Genomic DNA, 24,305 nt, shown 5'->3' with positions numbered 1-24,305 from the left:
TCTGCGTGTTCGTGTTTGCAGAGCTTGCAGCTCGCGTCTGGGTATTGTGATGAATTTATTCTGTTTAAGTGTACTGGGTTTCGGAATGTTCTGGTTTGCAACCTTCTCCAATCTGTTTCTTGATACTTGCCGAGTTGTTTGTGGGGTTTTGGATATGCTTCTCTTTGTTTCGTGTGGTGTGTCAGTATGTCGTGTTACGTGACCAGTCTATCCCTGTCGTCTTTTATCGCTTCTTCGTCACCGTCGCCTCCTCCGTCTTCTCCATCGCCTTCGTCGCAGTCCTTTCCCCTTCCCCGGGGGTTGCGGGGTGTTGGGCCGTCACTGTCCATGCCACGGAGGGTTAATTTTCGCGCGGCTCGGTGGGCCTTCTCGTTGAGGTTGTGAGGGGCATTCATGGTTACTTGCTGGGATCCATTTGAGGTACTTGGGTGTAATTTTGCCGTTTTTAAGGTCTTCTGCCCTGCGGTTCAGGATTTTGGCCGCCTCGGTGGAGACCCAGACCTTTGTGAAGTTCCTAATAGCCATCTTCGAGTCGCTGATTATTGTTCCGTATGTTGCCGACTGTTGATTACATCCAATGCTATTGCCGTTTCTTCCGCTGCCTCCGAAGATCTGGTCCTTACATCTGCCTGCGGTTTGGTCATTGCGCATGTCTTCTGCAGAATTATAGTAAAAGCGTTGTTCCCCGAAAGAAAGTGCGTAGAAATGCATAATAAATATTGATGTCCATGGGCCTGTACATTACACCAGAGGCTGGACACCCTTGCTCTTGATTTAGACGGTCAAATACACATAGCGAAGCAGCACAGATGGCTGGATAATAGTGCGCATGTGGGAGTAAGCCGTCGATGGCACTATCTAAAGAAATAAGATAATTGGAAAAAGGAAGCATGCGCGCAGGACGATAATGATTGATCAGGATTATTTATGAGAATTTTTTCATGTAAACTGTTTCATGGGTAATATTGTGTACGCACGCATATAACTACAGGGTGTTTCACGTAACTTTCACCAAGGATTAAAAAAAAAAATGTGGTTAACCGCAGCCGAATGAAACCAACGACATATGTTTTGCCATCATGTGGCGCTCTTTAGAGTTTTTATTTATATTCCACTTAATTAGTTAATTAACTAAGGTCAGTTATGCAAAATTTTTATACTCACTTTAGGGCCAAGTGCGTTTCGTTGCGTTGTACAGGGTGTTCAGAAACGACCGATTCAATTTTTTGTGGCATTGTACATGCTGCGTGGCGATTCTTCTTCGGCGTTTAAACAAATCGAGGGAAATATGAAGTAAAACCACGTGACTGAGCTGGTGCGCTGTCGTATTGCTGGGCTCTCAACAGGGCGTCGAGCGTATCGCTTATCAAAGACGGCGAATTGTCTTTTCTGTGTGCCATCACTAAAGAAGCCGACGCGCTGTGAAGCCGATGCGGCCGCTCACTTTGCCACTGTCCACGCGCACGGTTCTTTCGCACGAAGCGCGGCTGGGAGCGCTGCAATACGATTCAAAAAGCTTATATTGAAGGTACATTGCGCTAATGCCTACCGGTGCTTCAGAGATTATCGCCAGCCAACAAGAGGACTCTGGAAGCCGCTCGGAACAACTGCCTGCGGATTTGCCTGGGCCTCCCGAAAGGCTCTTCAGCCTCGGGAACAGTAGCGGAAGCAGGATATCTACCGCTAGATGTCATCGCTTCCCAAGAAACGAGGAGCGATCTTCGGCATGTGCTCCAAGGGAAGAAGCACTTGGTGTACCGCGTCCACGTAACCCACAGTAAGTCTGGCTTTGACCAAGCTGTGCAGATCTTGCACCTTCCTCCGATTATTCAGCCAGAGAAATTGCTGCCTCTGATACCGGACGCGCGCCCATTCTTAAATCATGGACCCAAATCTGCACAAGGAACGCAGGGAAGCCAGGGCCAAATACATACAACAAACACTGGCAACCAAGAAAGGCACGGTATACACGGACGCCGCCGTATATACCAAAACACAAGGGCAAACCAAGAACAGAGTGACAGCAACGGTGATCAACTCGAGTTTCGAAGAAATCACCAGTGCGTCCATCGAGGACTGCACGGTAGTCGAGGCCGAGGAGGCAGCCGTAGCTCTAGCGGCAGCGGAGGGTTACAGAACCAACAGGTCCCTAACAATACTAACCGACTCGCAAGCAGCATGCCGTATAACTACACAAACGGCAGAATCAGTCGCAGAGCACTCCGCATACTATGCTTGAGCGACCCGCAAGAGAAAAACAAACTACAGCACGTCATAATATGGGTACCAGGACATACTGGGGTTAAAGGGAACCAAGAGGCCGATAGGATAGCTCGAGGGCACACTAACCGAGCGTCCGACTCACTCGACCTCGAACAACCCAACCCGGTCCCCCTGAGCTACTCAGAAATCCTAAATTACCATAGGGGGGGGGGGGGGGGGGGAGGTGAGAATGAAATACCCACCTCCATGTAAAGAACTAAGCAAACAAGAAGCAGTAGGGTTGAGACTCCTTCCGCAATCTAAACACCCTTAGCAAAGCAAGCCAACACTCTTCCACGTAACATGGGCCTGTCAGAAGAACGATCAGGTATCCAGAGTAGAAAACCCGAGCGCGGAACCGTGGGAGGGGATGCTCTCCAGCGACAACCTGGACATCCAGCGTAGACTGGTCCGGTGAGCTCACTGGACAGCAGTCCTCAGCGGAGCCCTGGACTAGGGGAACCGACCCTGTCTGAAGAAGAGGGAAGACGTCATCAGAAAAAGGAAGAAGCCGTCTGAAGACCGCGAAAATTACGTCAATTTAGAGCACAATAAATGTTTTCCTCCTTCTCCTCCTACTTTACCTCCCTGAACACTTTCGCCTCTAGACATAAACAAGTTTGTACCCGGTGTAAATGGGACAAAGAGTCGCATGCCACAGGCCGCGCTGCTGCAGACCACTCTCTTCTACTTAGCCTAGAAATACACTCAGCACACCCAAATCTACACTGATGCCTCAACCCCTCGGGGGACTTCCTCCTGTGGCCTTTATGTGCCCGCAACAAGACACATGCTTTCTTATCGGCTGCAGCGGAGGACATCCTCAACGACAGCAGAGCTTCACGGCATCAAAGAAGCTGTCTTCTATATATTGCGCCGAGCGCCTGATCAATGGGCGATTTTCACTGACTCTAAAGGAGCCCTACAAACATTGTACAGCCTGTTAAAAAATAAACCCAATCATCAGCCTGTTTCTTTCGACATTGCGTACTTGCATCACTTGACCACTGCACCATCAGGCCAAATTTCAGTGGATATCTGCTCATTGTGGTATTCTGGCCAACGAAAAAGCAGATGAAGCAGCATTAAAAGCTCTTCAACACCAAAACTATAAGCGGATTTATTTCACTAGATCTCATGCTTCCCAACTAGCTAAAATATTTGCTTCTGAAGAAAAGGACCGGCTGTGGAGCTTGCCGACCCAACGTTACCCTTACCTTTGCTCAACCGACCCAAATCTCAGATCCAGACTCCCATTCAACATTCCTCGCCATTTGAAAACTATGTCATCGTCTTCGCCTGAACTCCGCCTATAGAAACGGCAACAACTGTGGCTCAATTGAAACCGTGGAGCATATCCTGTTTGAGTGTCGAGCGTATGCCGACGAGCGTGCGTTCTATGAACACTGTATGCATTCGGTTACACAGAGACCTTTGTACTTTGACTGCGTCTTAGGCCCTTTAGCCTACCTCAAACAACAGAGGCGTGCGATTAACTTTTTATTCACATACTTAGAAAACATTGGTAAACTCGACGAGCTGTAGCTCTACTCTGTCACCCTCACGCACCTTTCACGCAGCGAATTCTGTCACCACATTGTAGGACGGTGCATTCACTGAAGGACTTTACCATAGCACGCCATTGCCCATGAGTCAGAAAACTCAGTGCCCACTTTTTTGTACCTTTTCTTTTGCGCCTCTCTCCTTCTCTCTTTCTCTCCCCAATTTCTTTCCAGAAGCACAGTAGCATGTCAGCGATGTCTGTACGCCAGCTAAAATCTCTGCCTTTCATTACAGGGCTCTCTTTTTCCTCTATATAGCACATGAGCGCAGTCACGTGGTTTTATTTCATATTTCGTGGGCTTTCTTTAAGCACCGAAAAAAAAAAATCACCACGCAGCATGTACATTGCCACAAATAATTGGATGGGTCGTTTCTAAATCCCCTCTACAACGCAACGAAACGCACTTTGCCATAATTGAATATTAAATATTTTGCATAATTAATCACAATCTTATTTAACTAATTAGGTGGAATAAAAAAAAAACTCTAAGGAGCGCCACATGACGGTGAATCATATGCCGTTGGTTTCATTCAGCTGCGGCTAACCGCTTCTTTTTTTTTACATCCTTGGTTCAAGTTATGTGAAACACCCTGTAGGTTTCATAACTATAATACAAGATAAAAAAATAACAAATTAATTAAACGCGGGACATAAGAGCGCTCGTGCGCGTAGACCACGCACTTGTTCGTGCTTCCTACTTAGTGCTGTATAATCGTAGAACAATCGAGTATGAATGCCCCAACGACAACATTCAACTGTTACTTATTGCGGCGGGAACGACGTCTCACAGGGCTCGAAACAAAGCTGTTATGCAGCGGCATTATAATTGACACCGTAGTTTAAAGTGATGGTTCTCTTTAGCAACATCGCCAACTTTCGATGGACGTCGGTCGGTCTGGCACAAAAATACCTGCGGATCCCACGCGCTGTGCGAATCAATTTAACTCTTTCGTTGCCACGTCTATTCAAATCGATCGTCGGTGATCGATGCTTTAGATCACCGACTTCGACATGTTGCAACCATTTCTTATCTACTTCATCCAGCAGTTAATACAGGCACTGCACTTTCAGGATCAGTTTGAATCTTCCCGCTCTGGCGATGTGATTCTTGACGGACCTTTTTGCGAACTAATGTGCGTATGTTGTAGCGAAAAGTGGCGTGGCTGTCACCTCTGCCACGCTCGACAAAAGAGGATGCCGCTCACGATTACGCCGCACTAGCATCAACATTTTGTACTCAAATGACTCCCAGCAAGTCGATAATTAAATTATATCGCCGGCTTTGCCATCTGACAGTGCTGAGTGGTGATAATTGCCCGAAAATGACGCCAGCTGTTCACTGGTCAGCTTTGGTTTGGACTCCGAGTCGTTTTATTCCACCGAAGTGCATTTCTGAAGGTCAGCTGCATTGACCCTTTGATAATTAGGACAGTACGTCTCTAGTTAGATAATTATTTACAATTACCTAATTAAATATCAGTAACGAAAAAAAAATGCTGGCAGCTACTCCACTGCGCTGGAACAATGTTCACTAGGTTTTCTCAAAGTAACGCATTGCTCTTCTTTTTTTAAATATTGATGTATGATAGTTAATTGGAACACTCCGTATATATTTATGACCTTTGCATGCAAGTGACGATGTTTCCATCCCTAATAAATATTGTGAATAATTGGAAGTGTCTTTTTTTGTTTTTCGTGAGTCGTTAGCATTGCCTAGTGAAAAGAAAAGCAATACTAAGACACATATAATCCATGTTCACACGCCGTTGGCAAAAGACTCTGCCAAAGGGGTCACTGAAGTCTACAAGTTATTTTCGGGGTCAAGAAAGCAAGCAAAGAGCTTTGAAGCGAGGTGAACATGCAGCAACATATTCATTCTCCAGGCATAGGGTATCCATACCTTTACATATAATTGTTAATTGGCTACCTCCTTCTCTTTCAAAAATATAATGAACTTCATCCTATGCATATATTTAAATATATTGTGTATGCGTATGGTGTTTAATGTGTAGATTTAAAACAACGTTGAAGTAAGAAAGTACAGATGAGGCAGCCGCCGCTGATGCTTCTAATGCGCTTGTCCTCCTATGTAAGTATATATGCAGAAATAATGCGCAAGTATGAATTAAAAGTTGCCGAGAAAAGCGATTTCTACTTTCCCATGTATTTAGATGTAGGAGGCCCCGAGCTACATCCGGTGCTTATTTGCACTGTGTTCGGTACCAGCCAATTGTGCAAGACTGTAGCCAGTACGCAGGGATGGCAACGGTACGACGAAGACGGCGTCACCACTACATTGCCTTTAGTATGACGCACGCAATTGGCAAGAGCTATTCGGCAAGAGAGCAACCATGCAGAGCTAAAGTCGATGGAAAAGGCATAGAAAGCTTCCTTTTAAAAGTGGGCCGGCCAAATACCAAAGGTAGCGCCAGTACACAGAACACCAACACCGGAGCAGTGGGAGGCTGCGCTGTCCTGCTCGAAGCCTGAAGAACAGCCCAAGCCGATCGACAGAGCTAGCAAGATGGCAAAGGCCACAGGGGCCCTGGGCTGAGGGCTCCACCTTCGCCGGGATACTTCCTTCGTGAAAACAAAGTTTTACGTTCATTCATTCATTTTAACGCGATAGCGTTAAGGAGCTCGTGTCGCAGAAAAGCCGGTGTCGTCGGCGTCGGGTGTCGGCGTCGGCGGCGTTGACCGTGAGCGATAAATCACGGCAGGCTCTTCATAAATAAAAAGCAACTTCCAAGATTGGCCCGGTGGGAATCGAACCCGGGTCTCCGGAGTGTGAGACAGAGACGCTACCACTCAGCCACGAGTTCGATGCTTCCAAGCGGTGCAAACGCGCCTCTAGTGAATGCGGTGTTGCCTTCGAAACCAGCCGTGGAAAGTTATACTGCGGTGTATATCGGTAATTATGAACATGTAACGTACAGAAGTCACAATTACACGAGTTGCGAAGTGCGTTTCCGCTGCATTTCTTTTGCGCTTTCCGCACACGCAGAGCCATCTTGCGGCAAACACAGAAGACCCCCTCCTCTCAATGTACGGCGCTGCCCCGACAGGAGGCGCGCCGCGCGCGCATTGGGACCGCTGCCAGGCGCGTCGCGGGACTCCCTCTCCCCTGACGACGCTTCGCCGTGCTTCCGGTTTAGATTACTATCTATCTCTCTGCCCGTGCCGATCACGACGTTTGGCTGGCGTATCGTTTTCCCTCCGAGACACCGAGTTCTTTGGTTCGTTTCGTTCGCTCAGGCGCACGTTTCGTTGTCGCGCCGAACGCTGCGTTGCTCGACGTTCACCGCGTGATAGGTGGGCGCTAAGTCCGATGCGGGGCGCATCGTAAGTGATTGCTGTGCCGTAGCGCATTGTCTTATACCCCTTGGCGGGTCGACGGGAACGCTGTCGCGTCCCACTCTTGAAGGCGAAGCTTAAGCGTCCTCCAATTTTTAAGAGTAGGAGGAGGGTCAACTTGGGCCACTAGGTAAGGGCTGGCTGCTGTTTTGAACGAGCGAACAAAATGGGCCACTTGGCATGCGCCCGAAAAGACAGCTTGCTGACTGTGGCTGCTGTCTGGCCTAGCAGGCAACTTGGGTCACCGAGTGTGTGCCTAAAACAGAGAACGTCGGCACGGCGTACGCGTTATAATGTGGCAGAAACGAGTATATACCGTGTCCTGCTATGATTTGGTGTTGTGTATGGCAGCGAGGTTGCCATTTCGTGTGTCTGCTGACGTACCCAGAAGGTTTAGTGATTCACTGGTGGCATGGGGATATATGCGGCAAGTTATACAAGAAAGCTATCGCTGTCCTTGACGATTACTCTCGGTGGTCAGCGCAACATTTCTATAAAATATACTTAATTGCGGGATACCTAAGGCCCCACCGGCGAAAGCTCTCCAGGACTATAGATAAAGTTGTTAGCAACCAAAATAACCAAACAGTTTAAGTACATGCTAATGTCCCATCGCACTTGTTCGGTCATTAAAGACTTAAACTTAAAGTAAGCTTTGTTAGCATTTGGGAATATATACCGCTAGAAAGTTGCTCCCAGTAAAATCTAGTTGCAGCTTGCGTACTTGTTTTTTTTTTTGTTCAATGTGTGTCCACATTTTTCTCATCACTTAATTGACCCGTAATATGTTATAGCCACCCACTTTTAGGACGCTCAGATGAGATCGCCCACGCGGCTGTGGCCAACGTTACTAGATTGGTTTCAGTTGTCAAACTCCGCCGCGGCACCTGACGCCTTTCTGTCGCGCCCGCGGGGTGGCGCGCGCGACACTATCGGCCCGAAGGCGGGCGGTGCGCGCAACGTTTGTGCGGGCGGACAAAGACGCCGATGAGCGCAGCAGCGTGCCACGTTTTGCTCGTGTTTCTGATTTGTATGCCAGGAAAATTCTGCTCGCCTTGTGAGCAAACATGCCTGCAATGGAACAATGAAACGGCAATGAAACAAGAAAATCCACGAGAAAGAGATAACGAACCACGAGAAAGAAAGTGATAGCTAGGGAGGGTGCCGCGCCCTTCCTAACTATCACTGTCTGTTTTCACTCCTGTTTTTTTGTGTTTTATTAAAAACTTGCGAGCATTCTACGACGAAATAGTGTACCAGGCTACCGGCTTTGAAGTTCGTGCGCATTTCCCAAGGGCTATAAACTTGTCGCACTAATCATTTCAGGTCATCAAAGATTTTTCGGAACAGCTAAACTTGACAGAACAGAGTGCAATTCAAAAGAACCTGAAGCTTTTTGCATCACAACAAACGACAAAGTCGCTGCGAGTAACTTTGACGTCGACTTTAGACATTGTCGATGATCTGCCGCGTCCAGTTGCGCTCTATGTTTCGACAGCCAGTTAATTATCAAGATTCACTGGAGGTAAGGCACACTGTTCACATTTGTTGTGACTGCATACACGTTGCACTGTTTTCTAGGAAATTCCCTCACTCATGTTTTTTCAGCAATAGATTGGACTAGTGCGTTCCTTCGATTGTGATGAGTCCCATCCTACTGTAATCAACTTCCCGCAGATTCCGCCTTCTAAGCCTGTATACACCTGTTAAAACAGCGCTACGTGCTAGTGTGGAAGGTATGTCAGGCCCTGTCTGTGCTCGTCGGCGTCATCGGCACATTTAAGCAGATGAGAGAAGCCTGCCAGTAAAAAAAAAAAAGTTTTCGCAATGCCATTGAGGCGGCTTTGATAAGTTGCCTGGAGCCAAGCAGCTCACCAGAATGTGCTTGCAATGAGCTCACTTATGCTCGAGGAAACATAAGGGACAATGCTGTTTATTATCTGTGTGGATATGTCATTCATAAAGTCAGAAAGGGCGCACCATGTGAACTATGCATAGCGGACATAAGCTTTGAAATCCCAGCAGTTGGCTGCGACAGTTACTTAATTGAGTGCAGAAGTCTCAAGCAAGGTTCCTTAAAGCACCCGACGCCAAAGATGCTGGGCTTTATGAAGACTGCTAACAAAAGTGTGTCAGCTTCCCTGGATGAGGCAGGCCTTTGCGGAGAGATATTTTGGAAGGTTTTAGATGATCTAGAGGGGTGCTGCTTTTCTCTTCTTGGTTGTGCAGAGCATTTGTTCGCGTTCACGTGCGAAGTACTGAATTTCTTCATTGTTATGCGGATGCATTTTTACTCCAGGGATACAAACTGTCATCTAGAAAGCAGTCACAAGGTAGCTGTAGCAACCAAGAAAGCGCGTCTTTTGTGAATATCGATGCATCATGCTTAGATTCATCAATACGGCGTTGTACCGGTCCTATAATTTTTTTCATCTGTACATAAAACATGCCACAAATGAAAAGCCTCACTGTCCTCTTCATTCACCTATTAGCTGCTTTTTACAGAGCGCACAATGTAAAAATGCTATTCTTTGAATACTTAGCGCCACGAGAAGCAGCAATAGAAAAGAAAAAACTGGCATTGAGTCGGCGGCGCGCTGCTGCCTTGGGAAACTTCTCTAGCCAACCGGGCCAACCGTGGCGGCAGCGCCACCTGGCGAGATAGATACGGCAGAGGGTCACGTTCTCGCGCCGCTCCCAGGCGGAGTTTTACAACTGAAAAGTATCTAGTAGCGATGGCTGTGGCTACCGTGGCTACCGCTAACTCAGCGCATGCGCAGGCCGTCTCCTCTCCGCTCCTTCTCCACCTCATGCTTTCACTGTAGCGTTCTCCTCCACTTTTCTCCTCACACGCCCTTCTTTCCCGCTGCGCTCCGCGTTCGCTTTCATCTTTTGCTGTGCTTGTTATATATATATATATATATATATATATATATATATATATATATATATATATATATATATATATATATATATATATATATATATATATATATGTACACTCTCCAGCAAACGTATGTTATTAGGCATATATCTATATGCTTTTTTTACTTTGAATGCTTTGACATACCGGAAGTAACAAATCAAATAAGAGGTTCTGTATCATGAACACTGTCGTCCTGCAGGAGTTTGTTATCAGTGCGAGTCTTTCTTTATGGTCGTGGCGGTGGGAAAAAAGTCCCACGAGCTGTTCGTGCGTTCGACCATGAGCGAGGGCCGGCACGAATGGCGGTAGAAGTACAGGGCCAGCATCACCAGGGCCAGCACCACTACGAAAGTGGACACCATCAGAATGCCCACGACAGCCACTTTGCCCTGTGTGTAACCGCCAAGGAGACATATATTGATTAACCAATCGCGTCTATTCGACCCACATTGCACAAAAATACACACTTTCAGGAATAACGTATACACGTACACCTGGCTAAAAAAGCACAGCAGCATTTTGGAAGGCTGCTCTTTATAGCTGTGGAATAGTAAAATTCACCAAGACAACATAAGCAAAGTATGCGCGTGTGGTAAGTGCCAAATGGTAACATATCAGCGACCGCAGTTGGCGCTATGCAGCAGTAGTTGGAACAAGAGACCAGACAGCCCGCACTGACGAAGTAGTATACCATTTCCCACAGAAGTAGCCGAGATTCAGGCCATTACAGATTACAGAAGCCATATGGCTGCGCACACATGATACTGGTACTACCTAAATTCGTTGGAATAGTCAGGAAGCATTACGTGCCTTTACAAAGAATAATCTCCCAGATCATATCCGCACTAGACTAATATGCGCTAACACCCTACGTTACAGGTTCTGCTGGAATGGCACCAGGTCCTCGGGGAGGGCAATGAACGAGCTCATGTTTTAGCTCGCGGTCCCACAACACCGAGCAACCCCGTGAAGTGGCCTGAGACCTAGTGCTCCACAATTGTCAGATCCGAGCATCGAAAACGAAGCCCCGTAATAGGCTCAAGTAAGCCAAAACAACTGACTCCTCTTAGCATTCACATCACAGACACACGATAGAGAGGACGCTGTGTCAATCGGCCAGGTACAAAGGCTTGCACTACACAACGAAAACGATGCTATCTTACAAGCACGTTGAGAATAGACATGTAAAAACAGTGAGTTATGCATGTTAACTACCCCAACGCAGCCCGTAATGGTAATGCCCCAGAGGACTCTCTTTTCATTTTTAATTCGCTCATACACACAGCTCATCCAAACTCCCTACACCTGGGAGAGCTGGACCGCTCCACTGAAATAACTGCGCCCTGAACTATAGATGGCCACTGCTAACAGGCGGCCCACCTCAAACATGTCAGTAAGTCGAGACCAATGTAATAAATACTAAGACAGGGGACTCAGGTGGACTCCGACAGCTAATTGTGTAACATTTCTGGCTCGCTTAGCAGACACCGTAACCTCCTCAAGTACAACTATAAGAAGCGCGCAAAAGTCTCTGTACACAGCAACATTGCCTGATGTGGTCTACAAAATCTAATTACATCGGCACAGTTTCAATAGCAGCATATGTTTGCCCGAAATGTGGTATGCGGGGTGTTCCGGATAACTTAGACCAGGGTTCCAAAATTTACCAGTGCAATATATAAGAAAATTTTGCAATATCCGTCGGGAATAATCTTTTTTTCCAACAATAATCGTCATAAATCTTGCGTAAACTTCCTTTATTTAACGCTTTGCGCTTATTACTTCACTCTCAGGAACGCTATGTTTCGCTTACTCACACATGCCGTTCGCGACCTGAAATTGCCGGGTGCGCAGGTTAAAAGGGTCACTAAAGGAAAGTATTAAGTCAAGCTGCATTGAAAGAAGTCTTCTGTAATAACTAATTCATCACTCGTACGGAGAACACAGCTTTTGTAAGTGAGAAAATGACGAAAATAGAAAATGGGAGAGGCGCCACCTGTTGTGGACTATGATACCTCTCAAGTGACGCTAGCACTGACCGATTCACAGAGAGCGGCATAGAGTGAGGTCACGCGGCGATTACGTCAACTCGTTCGTTTTGGCGCGGGTGGTTCAAATTGAGGAGCAGCAGCGGCACTTTCGGCGGCAATTTCCTTCTCAACAAAGTTATAGTAGGTACATAGAAAAAGATTACAGACTTCTAGACAAATAATCTATCGATCTATAGCTCAATCATATTTCGTTTAGTGCACTTTAAAGAAAGATACGCAAGCTAGACAGGTGACACATGGACAAGATAAGCCCCAAAGCGTGCAAATTATTCCTATAGAGTGTATACATGTGGAAGCAAGTAAAACAATGTTTTCCATTCTGTGGAGCCACTGACACACCTGGCTCTCGGATAGCAGGCGCTTCTGGCACTTGCCTCCCCAGTTGTAATAGCCCTTGGCGCACTTGCAGAGGTTGTCCGTGCAGGCGGTTCCCTCTGGGCATAGCCGGAAGGCGTCGCAGACGCCGTTCAGGGAAGCGTTCTGGGTGCATGTGTGCTCGCGTTGCTCGTACGACTCCTGCGAGGAGAACGTTCCTTGTGCTTCCTATTACGTTAAAAAAACATTTATCTGGTTTTGCATGCCAAAACGACGATTTCATTATGAGGCACGCAATAGTGAGAGACCCCGGATTGAGTTTGACCGCCTGGAGTTCTTTAACGGGTGTTTTTTTTTGCATTTCAGCCCATCTAACTGTGGCCCCCGCGGCCGTGATTCAATCCAGCGCCCTTGGGCTTAGTAGCGCATCACCAAAGCTACCATACGCCAGCATGGCGGGTGTTTACTACGTTGCTCGTTCAGTTTCCTCAAGATGGAATATGAAAAAAAAAAAAGTTCACCGACGATTACGATGCTCCCTAATGCGAAACTTGAGCGCAGCTGTATGTGTTTTTATTTTGCGATATATTGCCTGGCGCGGACAATGTGCTTCGTGCGGCACGCTGCAAGTTGCTCTCCGCTATCCTCCTCGCGTTTTTCATCCGCCGATGCGCTCCGCGTTCGCTTTCATCTTTCGCTGTTCTCGTTCGCTCGATTACGCCGCCGCTCGCCGCAGGAGCGCCAGGAGCTGCGCTCTGAAACGATAGATGGACTCGCAGTTTTCTCTCTTTCATTTGCGAGAAGGTTTAACTTGGATGGCGGTGCGAGACGTGCTTAGAGCGTATAAATAAAGAACAGTTATTGAATCCGCCTTGAATAAAGTCCTCTGTAATCTGCCGTCGATGCTCAGCGATTTTCTCGCTATTTTACGCTGATCGCTATCGTAAGTGGCGAGCACTCCAACGCCCGTGTATACGAAGCGCTCTCACGCAAGAGGAGATTCCTTTAAGTACTGCACAGCACCCGTTCATTTCTATTGAGCTCGACACACGCAGAGTGGAAGACAACGCACACAAGAACGTAAAACGGATGCCACGACCGCTCAACTGTTGACTTCTATTAAACGAGAGCCGGCAAGAATCGACACAGACATCGGTATATGCTTTGTCGTATACCTATTGTCGGCCGGTCCTTGAGAAATGAAACTTATTTGTTAGTTCAGTTCACGTGGCGCTCGATTTGCGTTCTTGGGTCCGCTGTCTTTCGCGATGCCAGACCACAGTATACGCTTTCGGTGAGTTCTCACAGCACCGTTGTTCCGACGGAGAGCAAAAAAGCGACGCGGAAGGCGACGCTGGTGGCACGTGGGTAGTGACGTGACGAAACGGGACCGAATTTTGAAACTACCACTTCAGGAGGACATCTCTATCAGCGAGCCCTGGTTAACTAAGCAAGTGGATAAAATGCTCCTTGCTCCAGTGAAGCGTTGTGAAGGAAGTCACATGACGCGAAAGGGAATGTATCATACAGAGGAAAGAAAGTATAGGCAATTTCTAAACATAGTCGCAAATGTAAAATAAAGCTCATAGGAAAAGGGCCCGTCTCCCGTCACAGGCAGGCTGCAACTTCTAGTCTCTTGCGTATTGCAGAGAGTGGCTGATAGAGTGGCGAAGTCACACGCTGCCTTGAAAAGTTGAGCAAACCTGTGCAAGTTTGCATGAACCTTTTCCCCAAGAGCCAATCAATGCATCGATGAGTGCCGAAGGAAGGGAGAAAGTTTGGTGGCAGAGGACGCTGGCTTGCCGAGTCTCTAGCTGCCCGACGTCGCCCTCCCTTTTAGTTTTTAATGCGAAATCATGATATGCCCATGACGGGGAAGATCTGGCGTCCGGCGTTAATATCCGATGGCACTAAAACCCTCGTGACTAAGTGATGACGTCATGTTTCTCGGCTCGCATTGCGAAATCCTACGATGGACAGCCGCTGCGTCGGACGGACGCCGTGACCCGCACCCAAGAAATCGACTTCGCCCAAGACAAAAATTGACTTGACCCACGTTTGAAACCGACCTTGCCCACACCCAAAATTGACTTGGCCCACTCAAAAAATTCGGGTGGCCCACCCTCAAAATTGACTCAGCTCAATTCGAGCACATGACCAAGTGAAAAGTATCGCGCTGAAGAGTCAGACTCCTTTCGCATCCAATGCACGTAAGATGTCTTAAGTGCCTCTGTAACTTTGTTCTTCCTCCCTGGGCAGTAGTAGCTCGCGGGACGATCGGTCGAGTCAGCGCACCTGGCAGACGCAGTGGTTGTGGTAGCAGCGCTGGTTGCGCGCGTCGCAGTGCTCGTCGACGAGGCACGATTCTCCCAGCTTCTTCTGCAGCAGGCAAGCGCGCAGCTCGTCGTGGCGCATCGCCCGGTGCGGGTCGCACACGCACACGCTGTCCCCGGCGGGCCGCGAGTTGCACACGACGGCTTCGCCGACGCAGGCCCTGGCGGCGGCGACACGCGCCGAGGACTGGCCGGGCGCCCGGCAGGGGTCGCCGAAGCCGCTGTGCAGCCGCTCGACGCCAGCCCGAACGCTGGCGGACAGGTGGAAAGCGGCGGGAACGCGACGCAGAAGCTGGACGCTGCACGTGACGTCGGCGCGCCGGCCGGCCGGAAGCAGGGACCCGTTCAGGCTGACGAAGCTCACGTGCAAGTCGACGCCCTGGTCGCACGGAGGAAAAGAGGGTGGAATATGTTTAGTAAAGCCCCTTAAACTTCATAAAGTACTGCCACGCTTTGAAAAATGCCGCCTCCTCCTCGCGCGCTCTGGCCGAGGCCGACGCCGCGTCGCTATTGGCCTAATACATCAGCGTGCATCAGCATCAGCATAATACATCAGCGTGCATCAGCGCCATTTTTGCTCGAGGAGCGTCTACGGAGTGGCGAGGAGCGCGTGTAGGCGCCGTTGCTACGCTCGAGCAATGTAGACTGCGCCACGGTCGAGGAGGGAGCGTGAAAGAGAGGAGAAACGAGGAGGAGTGAAGGCGGAGGAGGAGAGGGTCGCTACTTTACAAAGTTTAAGGGGCTTTAAGGTTTAGACGGTCTCCAGAGGCGTGTGTTCGAATCCCGCCGCTGCCGCCAGGTGGCGTAATTGACGGGATTCAAAAAATTCGACTAGATTCGAAGGACTGCGTGTTATCGGGACGGATGTCTCCTAGTTGTACAACTTATTACTATGTATACTACCTTGTGTTTAGAGTACAACCTTCTTACATTTCTTACGCTGTTTGCGCTGACTGTATTTTTGCGTTTTACGTGTGCACAGGGTGTCCCAACTATCCTGAACTAAGATTTAAAAATATGCAAATGCCTCGTAGCTAGACAGAACCAGTGTAATGTTGTTTGCCGTCGCTTGCAGATACTCGGAATAATTTTTTTGCATTCAGGATCTCATAGCGTAATTTCGAACCCATAAACAAATCACGACCCCCTCGAAAGCACGTCTTGTTAACTCCAGATGATGTTTTATAAGTAGTCACCGCGCATAATTTTTGAGATCCTAAGCAATATTATTTTTTATTGCAGTGCACCAAAAACGAGAATAAACGTTGCCGTACAACGAAGTTGCTATAGAAAAACCCAAGTTCACTTCGTTAATGACAAGGTCGTTCGAAGCTAGAAGGACGAAATTCGGGCAAACCCCTATATACCACACTCCCGCCATTCCAATTTTGACTGAACAAGCACACTGGCGAGGCAGGTAGATACCACAGCCACGTTTTTTATACGTTGCACTTTGTACAAAATCATGTTTTCTGCCCTCTCCAATCTTTCGTCAGTTAATGTGCGACCGTAGCGATCAGGTTACCTCTTTGAAGTGCTCTTGCTGGAAGCGGCTAATTATTTCGTAATAACATGTTTTTTTTTTTTTGCTTCGCCATGGGAAAGCTTTGCTTTCTTGCCACGAAGTTTCACCATTTTTCAATATTACTGCTCCGACTCTGAACAGCGTTTACTTTGTATATGCATGGTGAGGACCTTGTACGAAACTGTTTTAGAGGTAGGTTCATGCGTGAAAGTATGTATTCCATATGCAAAGTCACAAATAACTGACACCCGTTAAATTACCGCGAAAAAAAAAAACAAATGTTACCTGTGTCTTGTCTTGAAGCAAACAAAGATAATTTTGCACAGGTACAGTGGTTGTTCACATAACTATTCCAGCACAGCAGTTTCGTAAACTTGTGTTGACCGTCTCATATTTCGTTAGTTCCCCTAAAATAATCGGATTCTTTTGATTGAGCGATCTTTCGTTAGCGTGGCCTATCTTATTTTATCTCATATTTTTTTCTTTTTCACCATTATTCTGTTGCCGTGAAAGCAAACTGCAGTTGCGCGTGAAACATTCAGAAACGTTTTCTGAAGGAGTCAGAAATGTTTCTTGGCAAGACCACAGCACTTAGCTCAAAACTTCACGTCGAGCAATGACTTGCGACGGACAATGATGTCTATTGTATTCAAGAAAACATTTGAGGAGACGTTTGTAACATCTCCCAAAACATTATGCAATCGTTTAGACGCCTTGAAATGACTAGAGTAATAGCTAGAAGTGAACAGAAACCCAGAAACAAGAACTTCAAGATTGCAGTGTCGATCAAGAGTGGTTTGTTTAGTTAGTTATTGTACGCAATTGCTCTAGCGTACAGTCATCCGTTATGGACATGGAGGAAAGGAGGTAAGACGACCCATGCTGACCATCAACTTATTCGAGGCACGGGAAATGTGTGTGCAAAGGAAAAACCATAGGCCACAAGCCTTCGCGTTCATGTCTTGATGCATTGCCTTGCTCTCGTTCATAACTGTAGGTTAGCTACAGTAATAGTTGCCACTGACACTGCAAGAAGAGCTGGGCGTGGCGCTCACCATGAAAAGGATGGGGACACGGAGAGGTTCGCTCGTGAACGCCTCGTCGACCGGCCGCCTGTCGAGGGACCAGGAGAAACTGACGTCTCCGCCGGTGACCGCGATGCAGGTGAAATTCGACAGGGAGTCCTCGGTGAGCACGCCCTGCGAGGCTTCCAGCCGATAGAGGGGCACCTCCGTCCAGTTGCCCTTGCGTATCGCGTCGTCCAGCGCGCCGGCCGAGGCGGCGTGCGGCCGCGACGACATCCAGGCGAGCAGGAGAAAACCCCGCCTGCGATGCGCGGCGATGCAGAAAGAGACACAGGCTGGGATTAGAGCAAAACCCTTGTGAGCAAAACCCTTGTGGGATTAGAGCAAAACCCTTGTGGGTTGCGCCCTGCGCAACCCACAATAACAGACGCACGCGCCCGTTCCATGGATTGCTTGAAGTCGATCATCGAGCTTGCTTATCACGGCAGAGTGATCCACTGCAGGTTTGAACGCATACGGTATGCACTGCAGTTCTACATTTACACAGTTGCGCGTTCACGATGCTTTCCAACCTGCGTTAATATCGAGGCAAGCGTTTCCACGTTCTGTATATATGTATATAAACTGGGGAGGCACAACTATTTTGCCCTCCTCTCTGCCTCCGGCATTTCATGTCTTAACTGCTAGCTTCGCTTAAACTGTTTTACCTTCGTGTTGGTTTATGGGCAACGGACGCGCTGACTTTCCATGTTCTATATACATATATATAGAACATGGAAAGTTTACGAGTATATAGGAATGGAAAGAAGATGTAAACTTGCCATGTTCTATATATATAGAACATGGAAAGTTTACGCGTATATAGAACATGGAATGTCATGGAACATATAGTCATATAGTCATATAGAACATGGAAATATGTGCGATAGTTATTGCACATATTTCACTGGCGTCGATGCTGTGCACCAAAAAGAACATGCGCCTGAACCATAACTATGATTCGCTGACGTGCACTGACACTTGGCAGCTCAGCTAGGAAACAACACCGAGTTGAAACAATTCATATAAAGTCAGCGGTAAAAAGCGAAACGCGGGTTAGGAAATAAAAATTTGGAAGACGCTTAAGCTTCGCTTTTAATAGTGGAACGCAACAGCGTTCAAAGACCCCCACTGCTTTTCATGCTTCCTGGCAACTGCAGCTTATGTAACTGTAACGTTTACCGGGAAACACTGGCTGCGAACGCTATGCACGAACGCGGGCTTTCTGGTAGAGAAACGCGGCCTCTTGCGTGGGTCGATCTCCTGTTATATTGTTTCGCGCTTTTAATATTTTAGTCTGAGAAGAGCTAACATAAAGGACATGCGCTGTCGGTGTTATATCCCATTATATTTGTCTGTGGGATGCCGTTCTCAAAATTCCGAGGAATAACTTGGAATGACACCATGCCGACGAATGACACCACGCAATGTATGTTTCGTTCTTCCACTATCCGAACATTACAAATCTGCATGATCGTTACTCTTCACGGCACAGTTGTCCTGATTGATGTAAGGAGAGGGGCTGCAATAACAAGACTGAATCAAAGAAAAAAAAACAATATTCTCGTGTTTTCCTATTCTAGTTAAAACATCTGAAGACACTCCTCAAATCCGACGTCTAAGGAAATGTAGCTGTACAGGCATGCAGCGTGTTGAAATAAGTACTATACGTGAGAGCGCTTTTCTGCTTCCCTAGCACCGTTGCATGGCGCACGAAAACTCCAAACAAATCACCACCGCTGCACAAAAGCTGAGGTGAATGGTGATGGAAAGGTAATTCAGAAGAATGAGGAAAATGCGCTTACCACTTGCACACACAGCCTTCAATTTTAGTCCCAAAAATCCTGAGGGCTAAGCGCTGGCGCACATTCTCTTTGCCCATCTTCTTCTTCTTCGGCTTTGATGATCATGGCAGGATGTACAGGGGCGTGAGTGGAAATTCACGATGTGGCCGAGGATAGCGGTGCAGGATGACAGGATTTTATGCACACCGCGAAGTGAAACATGCGTGTAGGAAGCCTGAAAAGGCGTTTGTCAAACTCTACGCTGCTAAGTCGATTTTCTCTATATAGAGTTGTCATTCTTTCTAAAAAATAATTGCATAGATGTAATTTGTAATAATACACTTTGCAATAATATATAAGTCTACGCTGTAATGGACTTAGAGGCTTCTTCACTTCAGACCAAGGACTCTTGGGAATCCGCCCTCAAGTGTCCAGAACATCAACAACTCCCGGCCGTCCAGAAGGCCCATGATGTTGCGGTGGATCTCGGCCTGCCAGTCCCGTTATGGGTGAAGCCATCGGCTCATCCCGGATCCCCTCGGACGTGAGCCCTTCAGTATCTCAATAAAGTCCTTGTCATGTCATGTCATGCCTGCGACACTACCGTATTCGACACTGTTACCACCATTGGGCAAACGCAACTTGCATGCTACCGTTGCACGAAATTGTTGGCACACAAGTACCGGTTTGATTGCGAAATAATCACTATATCTCCACACTTTTCTAAGACAATTTTGCACCGAACCTATTCTGCTTGCCTATTATTCAGTGCACAAAAGCACAGGGCACCGGATCGTGCTGGTTACTTCGCGTTCAAGCAGCGTTCTGTATCAGAACGCTCGGAACGCAGAATAAGTATGCTGTGTGGAAGTGTTTGCTTGATTAAATAAATTAGACACACACACACAAACACACACACACACACACTTCTTTTGTTAGAGCTATCCTAAGCAACAGTACTAGGCATAAAAATTCCAGCTTTGAGTAGATTGAACTGGTGATTTATTCAGGAGAACATGTATTACCAACTGCAGCACAGTTTAATTGTCTTTGAATATAACTGTTCAGTTAGCCTATCGACATCACTCCCAAATTACAACAAGTCTCATGAAAGGGGAAATTGCCATCCGCTCGGCTGTAAAGTTACAAAGGAAACACATAGAAAACCTGTTATTTTCCTTGGAGTGTCAAGCTTTCTTTCTGGGAAACCCAGAAATAAAGCTTCGCAGTTAAAAAAAAGGAAACCGTCCTTGTCCGGGGATCGAACCCGGAGCCAACGACCTTTTCTTCAACTGCGAATAACACTTCCTGGGAAACCCGTACGGATTTCATCTGTTGCTTTGTGCTATAGTGGAGTGGACGACACTTTTTCCTTGCATCAACCTTCCTATACCTTGCGGGCTTCGGCAGAACTCATTTGCCACGTTCATGTGTCGCTGTCCTTCGAGTTGTCGATTAATTCGGCGTCGCGCTGCGATCTGCTAGCTTCCTCGCTGGTAGAGCGAACGCCCCGGAGGCGTTGGTCCTGGGTTCGATGTCCGGATTAAGACGAATTTTCTTTGAACTGCCAAGCTTTCTTTCTGAGAAACACGTACGGTTTTTCTTTGTAGCTTCGTGCTGCAGTCGGGTGCAGGGCGTCATCTTTTTAAAATTTTCATGAACTACTACTACACCTTGTGAGTTGCCGCAGAACCGATGTGCCCACAATGTACATAATCTGTTTATTAACGAAGCACTCCGTGAGCATGTATTTATGGAAAGGTAAAATTATCCGCGTTAATGATGCCCGATGCAGATCTTGTGTGATGCGTATGCTGTGCTGTCGACGTGTCAGTTTCTGGACTCTTGGCGATGCAGAACCTGAAAACAGTTTGGTGGGCATGGTGAGTTTCGGCTGGCGTAAGTGCTTGTTCATGCATTGCAACAAACCATTGCCATCACTTACTGCTTCCTGACCCGTAGTGATCCAAGTCGCTTGTGTATAGATACTTAACTTTTACATAAAGTCTCCTATTTTTAGAGATTACATTTTCACAGACAAATGGCGTTCTTTGGACTTTAAGCCTGAGAAGGCCTCCGGGGCACTACTTTAGTTTTAGCCGGTTAATGTGACCAGTGCATTTACTAACTTGTTCCCGCTCATTTTTGCACTGGATCAGCGCGTTTGCAATTCGCTATTGCTGGATCCATTTAATGTGCACACCGCCAGTGAACTGGGTTCACAACCTCTGCGTCTGGCCCACACAGTCATACCGTGATGATGTGGTTATTTCATAGGTCTTGGATATACTGAGGTCTGAAACGTAGAGAAGGAGAGTGAAACTTACACTACATTCTACGGGAGCAACAAAGCAAACGTGGATAGGCGTAGTGTGAACGTAGCCCAAGGAGAAGTGACGAGAACGCACCGCTCCAAACGCCAGTCGTGCGATAGCACAGTGTAGTGCACAGACGCATGGGTATACAAAGGCTATTGCCAGCACGTTATTTCTAAGGTCGTGCGTATGCTGTCCTCGATTGTTTTTTTAACAAATACCGAAGTTGAATGCATAATTTCTTTAAACCAAAGATTACCATTAAAATGCGGAACTACCCACCATAGTTGCTTAGTGGCTGTGGTGTTGGGATGCTAAGCGCGAGATCGCGGGATTGAATCCTGACCACGGCGGCTGCATGTCGTTTTAGGCGCACGTTAAGAACTCCAGGTGATCCAAGTTATTCCGGAGTCCCCCACTATGGCATGGCTCATGATCAGGTAGTGGTTCTGGCACGTAAAACCCCATAACTTAATTTTAAGGTGCAGAACAAAGACCACAAGATAACGAAGCATTCATCGCAAATAACATGTCATCAAATTAATTTGTTTGTAGACAGCACAACATACAGTTATCCGTACCTGATAAGCTGCTCACGGAGGTACTCGCTTCCGGCACTGACACTTGATCTGGATTTCCGGCATAACTCCTTGTGTTCTGGGTATCAAACTTAGAAGTTTTTTTCTCACTGAAACAGTCAAAAATGATCAATAGAGCTCATAGAAGCCCGATGTTCTCTGCAGGTTCCAATGTTTGGCCTTTTAACGAGAAAATGATACATTGGACTGAAATGCTGACAAAACAAGCGTGCGACAGTTTCTTTATAATGACAAAGCATTCTTTTAGAAGTTTTTTGTGGTTGTGTTCTTCGGTACACAGGATGTTTCACGTACGTGACTAGTGGCGAAATTTAAAGATATGTAAGTGCCAGGTGGTTGTACAAAACCAAGGTAATGAATGTTGTTTGCCGGCGCTTAGAGCAAGTGTTCAACTTGTGGACATGTCCATTTTGTCTGCTGCTGAAGTGCTGATTGGGTAGGAACGCCTGTCTCCTTCTGACGTGTACGCTAGCGCAGCCAATCAGACCTTTCGAAGCAAACGGAATGGAGATGTCCCCTAAGTGGACATAACGGAATACCCCTCCCCCAAGTGAGACTTTTCTGTATATTTCGCCTAATTACATAATTAGTTATTCTTAATTAATTAAATTCTCAAATATTATAATTATATTAAAATTGTAAATCGGAAAATTCTAGGCCATGAAGAATTTCCTATCCATCTTGCGGTCGCTCTATGCGTGCTGCATAAATGTTTTTTTCCCAAACGTCAAAAAATGCTTACAAAAGATAAAAAATTGCCGCGCGACTAGTTTTTCAGTTGTCCTAGTTTTTGTCTTTTGTCTTTAATCGCGCGGCACTTTTCACATTCCTTTGCGGGCTCCTTTCAGGCTTGGAAAGAAAAACACTGGTGTAACGCATAGAGCAACAGAAAGACATGGATCGGAAATTTCGATGACCTACAATTTTACAAGTTTACTCTGATTATAATATTTGAGAAGTTAATTCATGAATTATAACTAATGGTGTAGTTAAGCGAAATACAAGGGCTAGTTAGACTTGCTCCAAGCGTCGGCAAACAACATTACTTTGGTTCACTTATATCATAATATCGAAACTTCAAAATATTCACTCGCATACTTTTAAATTTTAGCACAAGTTATGTGGGACACCTTGTAGATAGTATGATGTTATGGAAACACCCTTCATAATGTCTGAGGCCAGATGCAATATTCTTGCCAACACACATCACTTGTCATAACCCACGAAACAAGGCGCCCTGTATTAGTAGGGACCAAACGATTACTTAGATTGTAAACAATATAAAGATAAACTCAGGAGCTGCACTTGAAGAGAATCATGAAGCCATATTTAAAAAAAACCCTATTATTTGCAACGCCTAACGTAGGGCCCTTCCAGGCAAGATGCTGTCAGACAGCTCGGTATTTGGAGTACATAGAGTGAGCAGCGAATACTGGCGCATACAGGAAATATAGAAAAGCTCAGAAATACCATAGCAATAACTTTTTTACAACAGTGCAGGTATCATACAAAAATGAGAAAGAAAACAACACAACCATGGAAGGTACGACATATACAGCTATCGCTTATGAATTGAAAAATATATTAATTATGTAAATAATAGTGTACACGGAACCCAAAATGCAGTTCGGTTCTAAACATGGCTCACTTAGGTGACAGAAAAGTTCGTATTTACGATGTAAATGGATGAAATGAAAATGTAAAGTTGATGCGAGTTTTCACATGAATTATTGGTCCGGGTATATACAAGATAGGTGAGTACGTCTCTTTCACAATTTGAGTGTGTTCATTCGTGAAGATGCATCACATGTAGCTTGTAGTGCAATATTTAGATATGTAAAGGAGCAGTTAGTAACTAATTAATTTACTTGACTTGAGCATATTATGTTTAATGAATCAAAGACGAGTTGGTAATTTCTCTGAATTGCCATACAAATTCTCAAGAATCGGAAGCACTTTCTTGCAGTATTTCCAGATTGTTCTAAGTACCAGCCACTGTCGCGCCCATAACTATTGTGCAATAGGATAAATAATTGGAGAAGTGCACGTAATATATTACATTCTTTCATTTCGTGGAAATAATTTGTGACCATCTCGACACGAAGCAGATTGTTTTACTTTATTCAATTCATTATACACATGTTCTGCAGCTGGTCAGCAATATCTGTTCATCGAACATCGCTATCCAAGAATCAGGCTTGAATTATTTTGCG

General features: G+C 46.5%; 2 protein-coding genes across 4 annotated transcripts in view; both read right to left on the bottom strand.

The window, feature by feature from the left end:
* Positions 1-10,211: 10,211 nt before the first annotated feature.
* Positions 10,212-19,316, bottom strand: LOC139059291 (uncharacterized). Its single transcript, XM_070537489.1, has 5 exons — positions 19,200-19,316; positions 17,386-17,656; positions 14,768-15,184; positions 12,497-12,673; positions 10,212-10,495 (listed from the first exon to the last, which is right to left on the bottom strand). Exons 1-5 carry the CDS (start codon positions 19,274-19,276, stop codon positions 10,316-10,318), a joined length of 1,122 nt encoding a protein of 373 aa, XP_070393590.1. The 5' UTR covers positions 19,277-19,316; the 3' UTR covers positions 10,212-10,315.
* A 1,513-nt stretch (positions 19,317-20,829) lies between these two features.
* Positions 20,830-24,305, bottom strand: part of LOC139059290 (CRISP/Allergen/PR-1-like) — a 34,904-nt gene continuing 31,428 nt past the window's right edge. For all 3 annotated transcript variants that reach the window (XM_070537486.1, XM_070537488.1, XM_070537485.1), the window contains exons 13-14: positions 22,075-22,181; positions 20,830-21,038 (exon numbers count right to left, since the gene is read on the bottom strand). In XM_070537486.1, coding sequence (XP_070393587.1) covers positions 22,087-22,181 — 95 coding nt within the window. In that variant the 3' untranslated portion in view covers positions 20,830-21,038; positions 22,075-22,086. The remainder of the gene's footprint in view (positions 21,039-22,074; positions 22,182-24,305) is intronic.

Source organism: Dermacentor albipictus, chromosome 4 (assembly GCF_038994185.2).
Source record: "Dermacentor albipictus isolate Rhodes 1998 colony chromosome 4, USDA_Dalb.pri_finalv2, whole genome shotgun sequence".
In the NCBI taxonomy this organism is placed as follows: Eukaryota; Metazoa; Arthropoda; class Arachnida; order Ixodida; family Ixodidae; genus Dermacentor; species Dermacentor albipictus.
Note: the sequence above shows the minus strand (reverse complement) of the source record. Positions and strands in the feature narration are given on the sequence as shown.

Coding starts and splice junctions, on each gene's coding strand:
- LOC139059291 (XM_070537489.1), bottom strand. CDS start 19,276: ATGGGCAAAGAGAATGTGCGCCAGCGCTTAGCCCTCAGGATTTTTGGG. Junction 12,674..14,767: donor ACAACCACTGCGTCTGCCAG/GTGCGCTGACTC, acceptor TTCTCCTCGCAG/GAGTCGTACGAGCAACGCGA. Junction 10,496..12,496: donor GCCTGCTATCCGAGAGCCAG/GTGTGTCAGTGG, acceptor GGTTACACACAG/GGCAAAGTGGCTGTCGTGGG.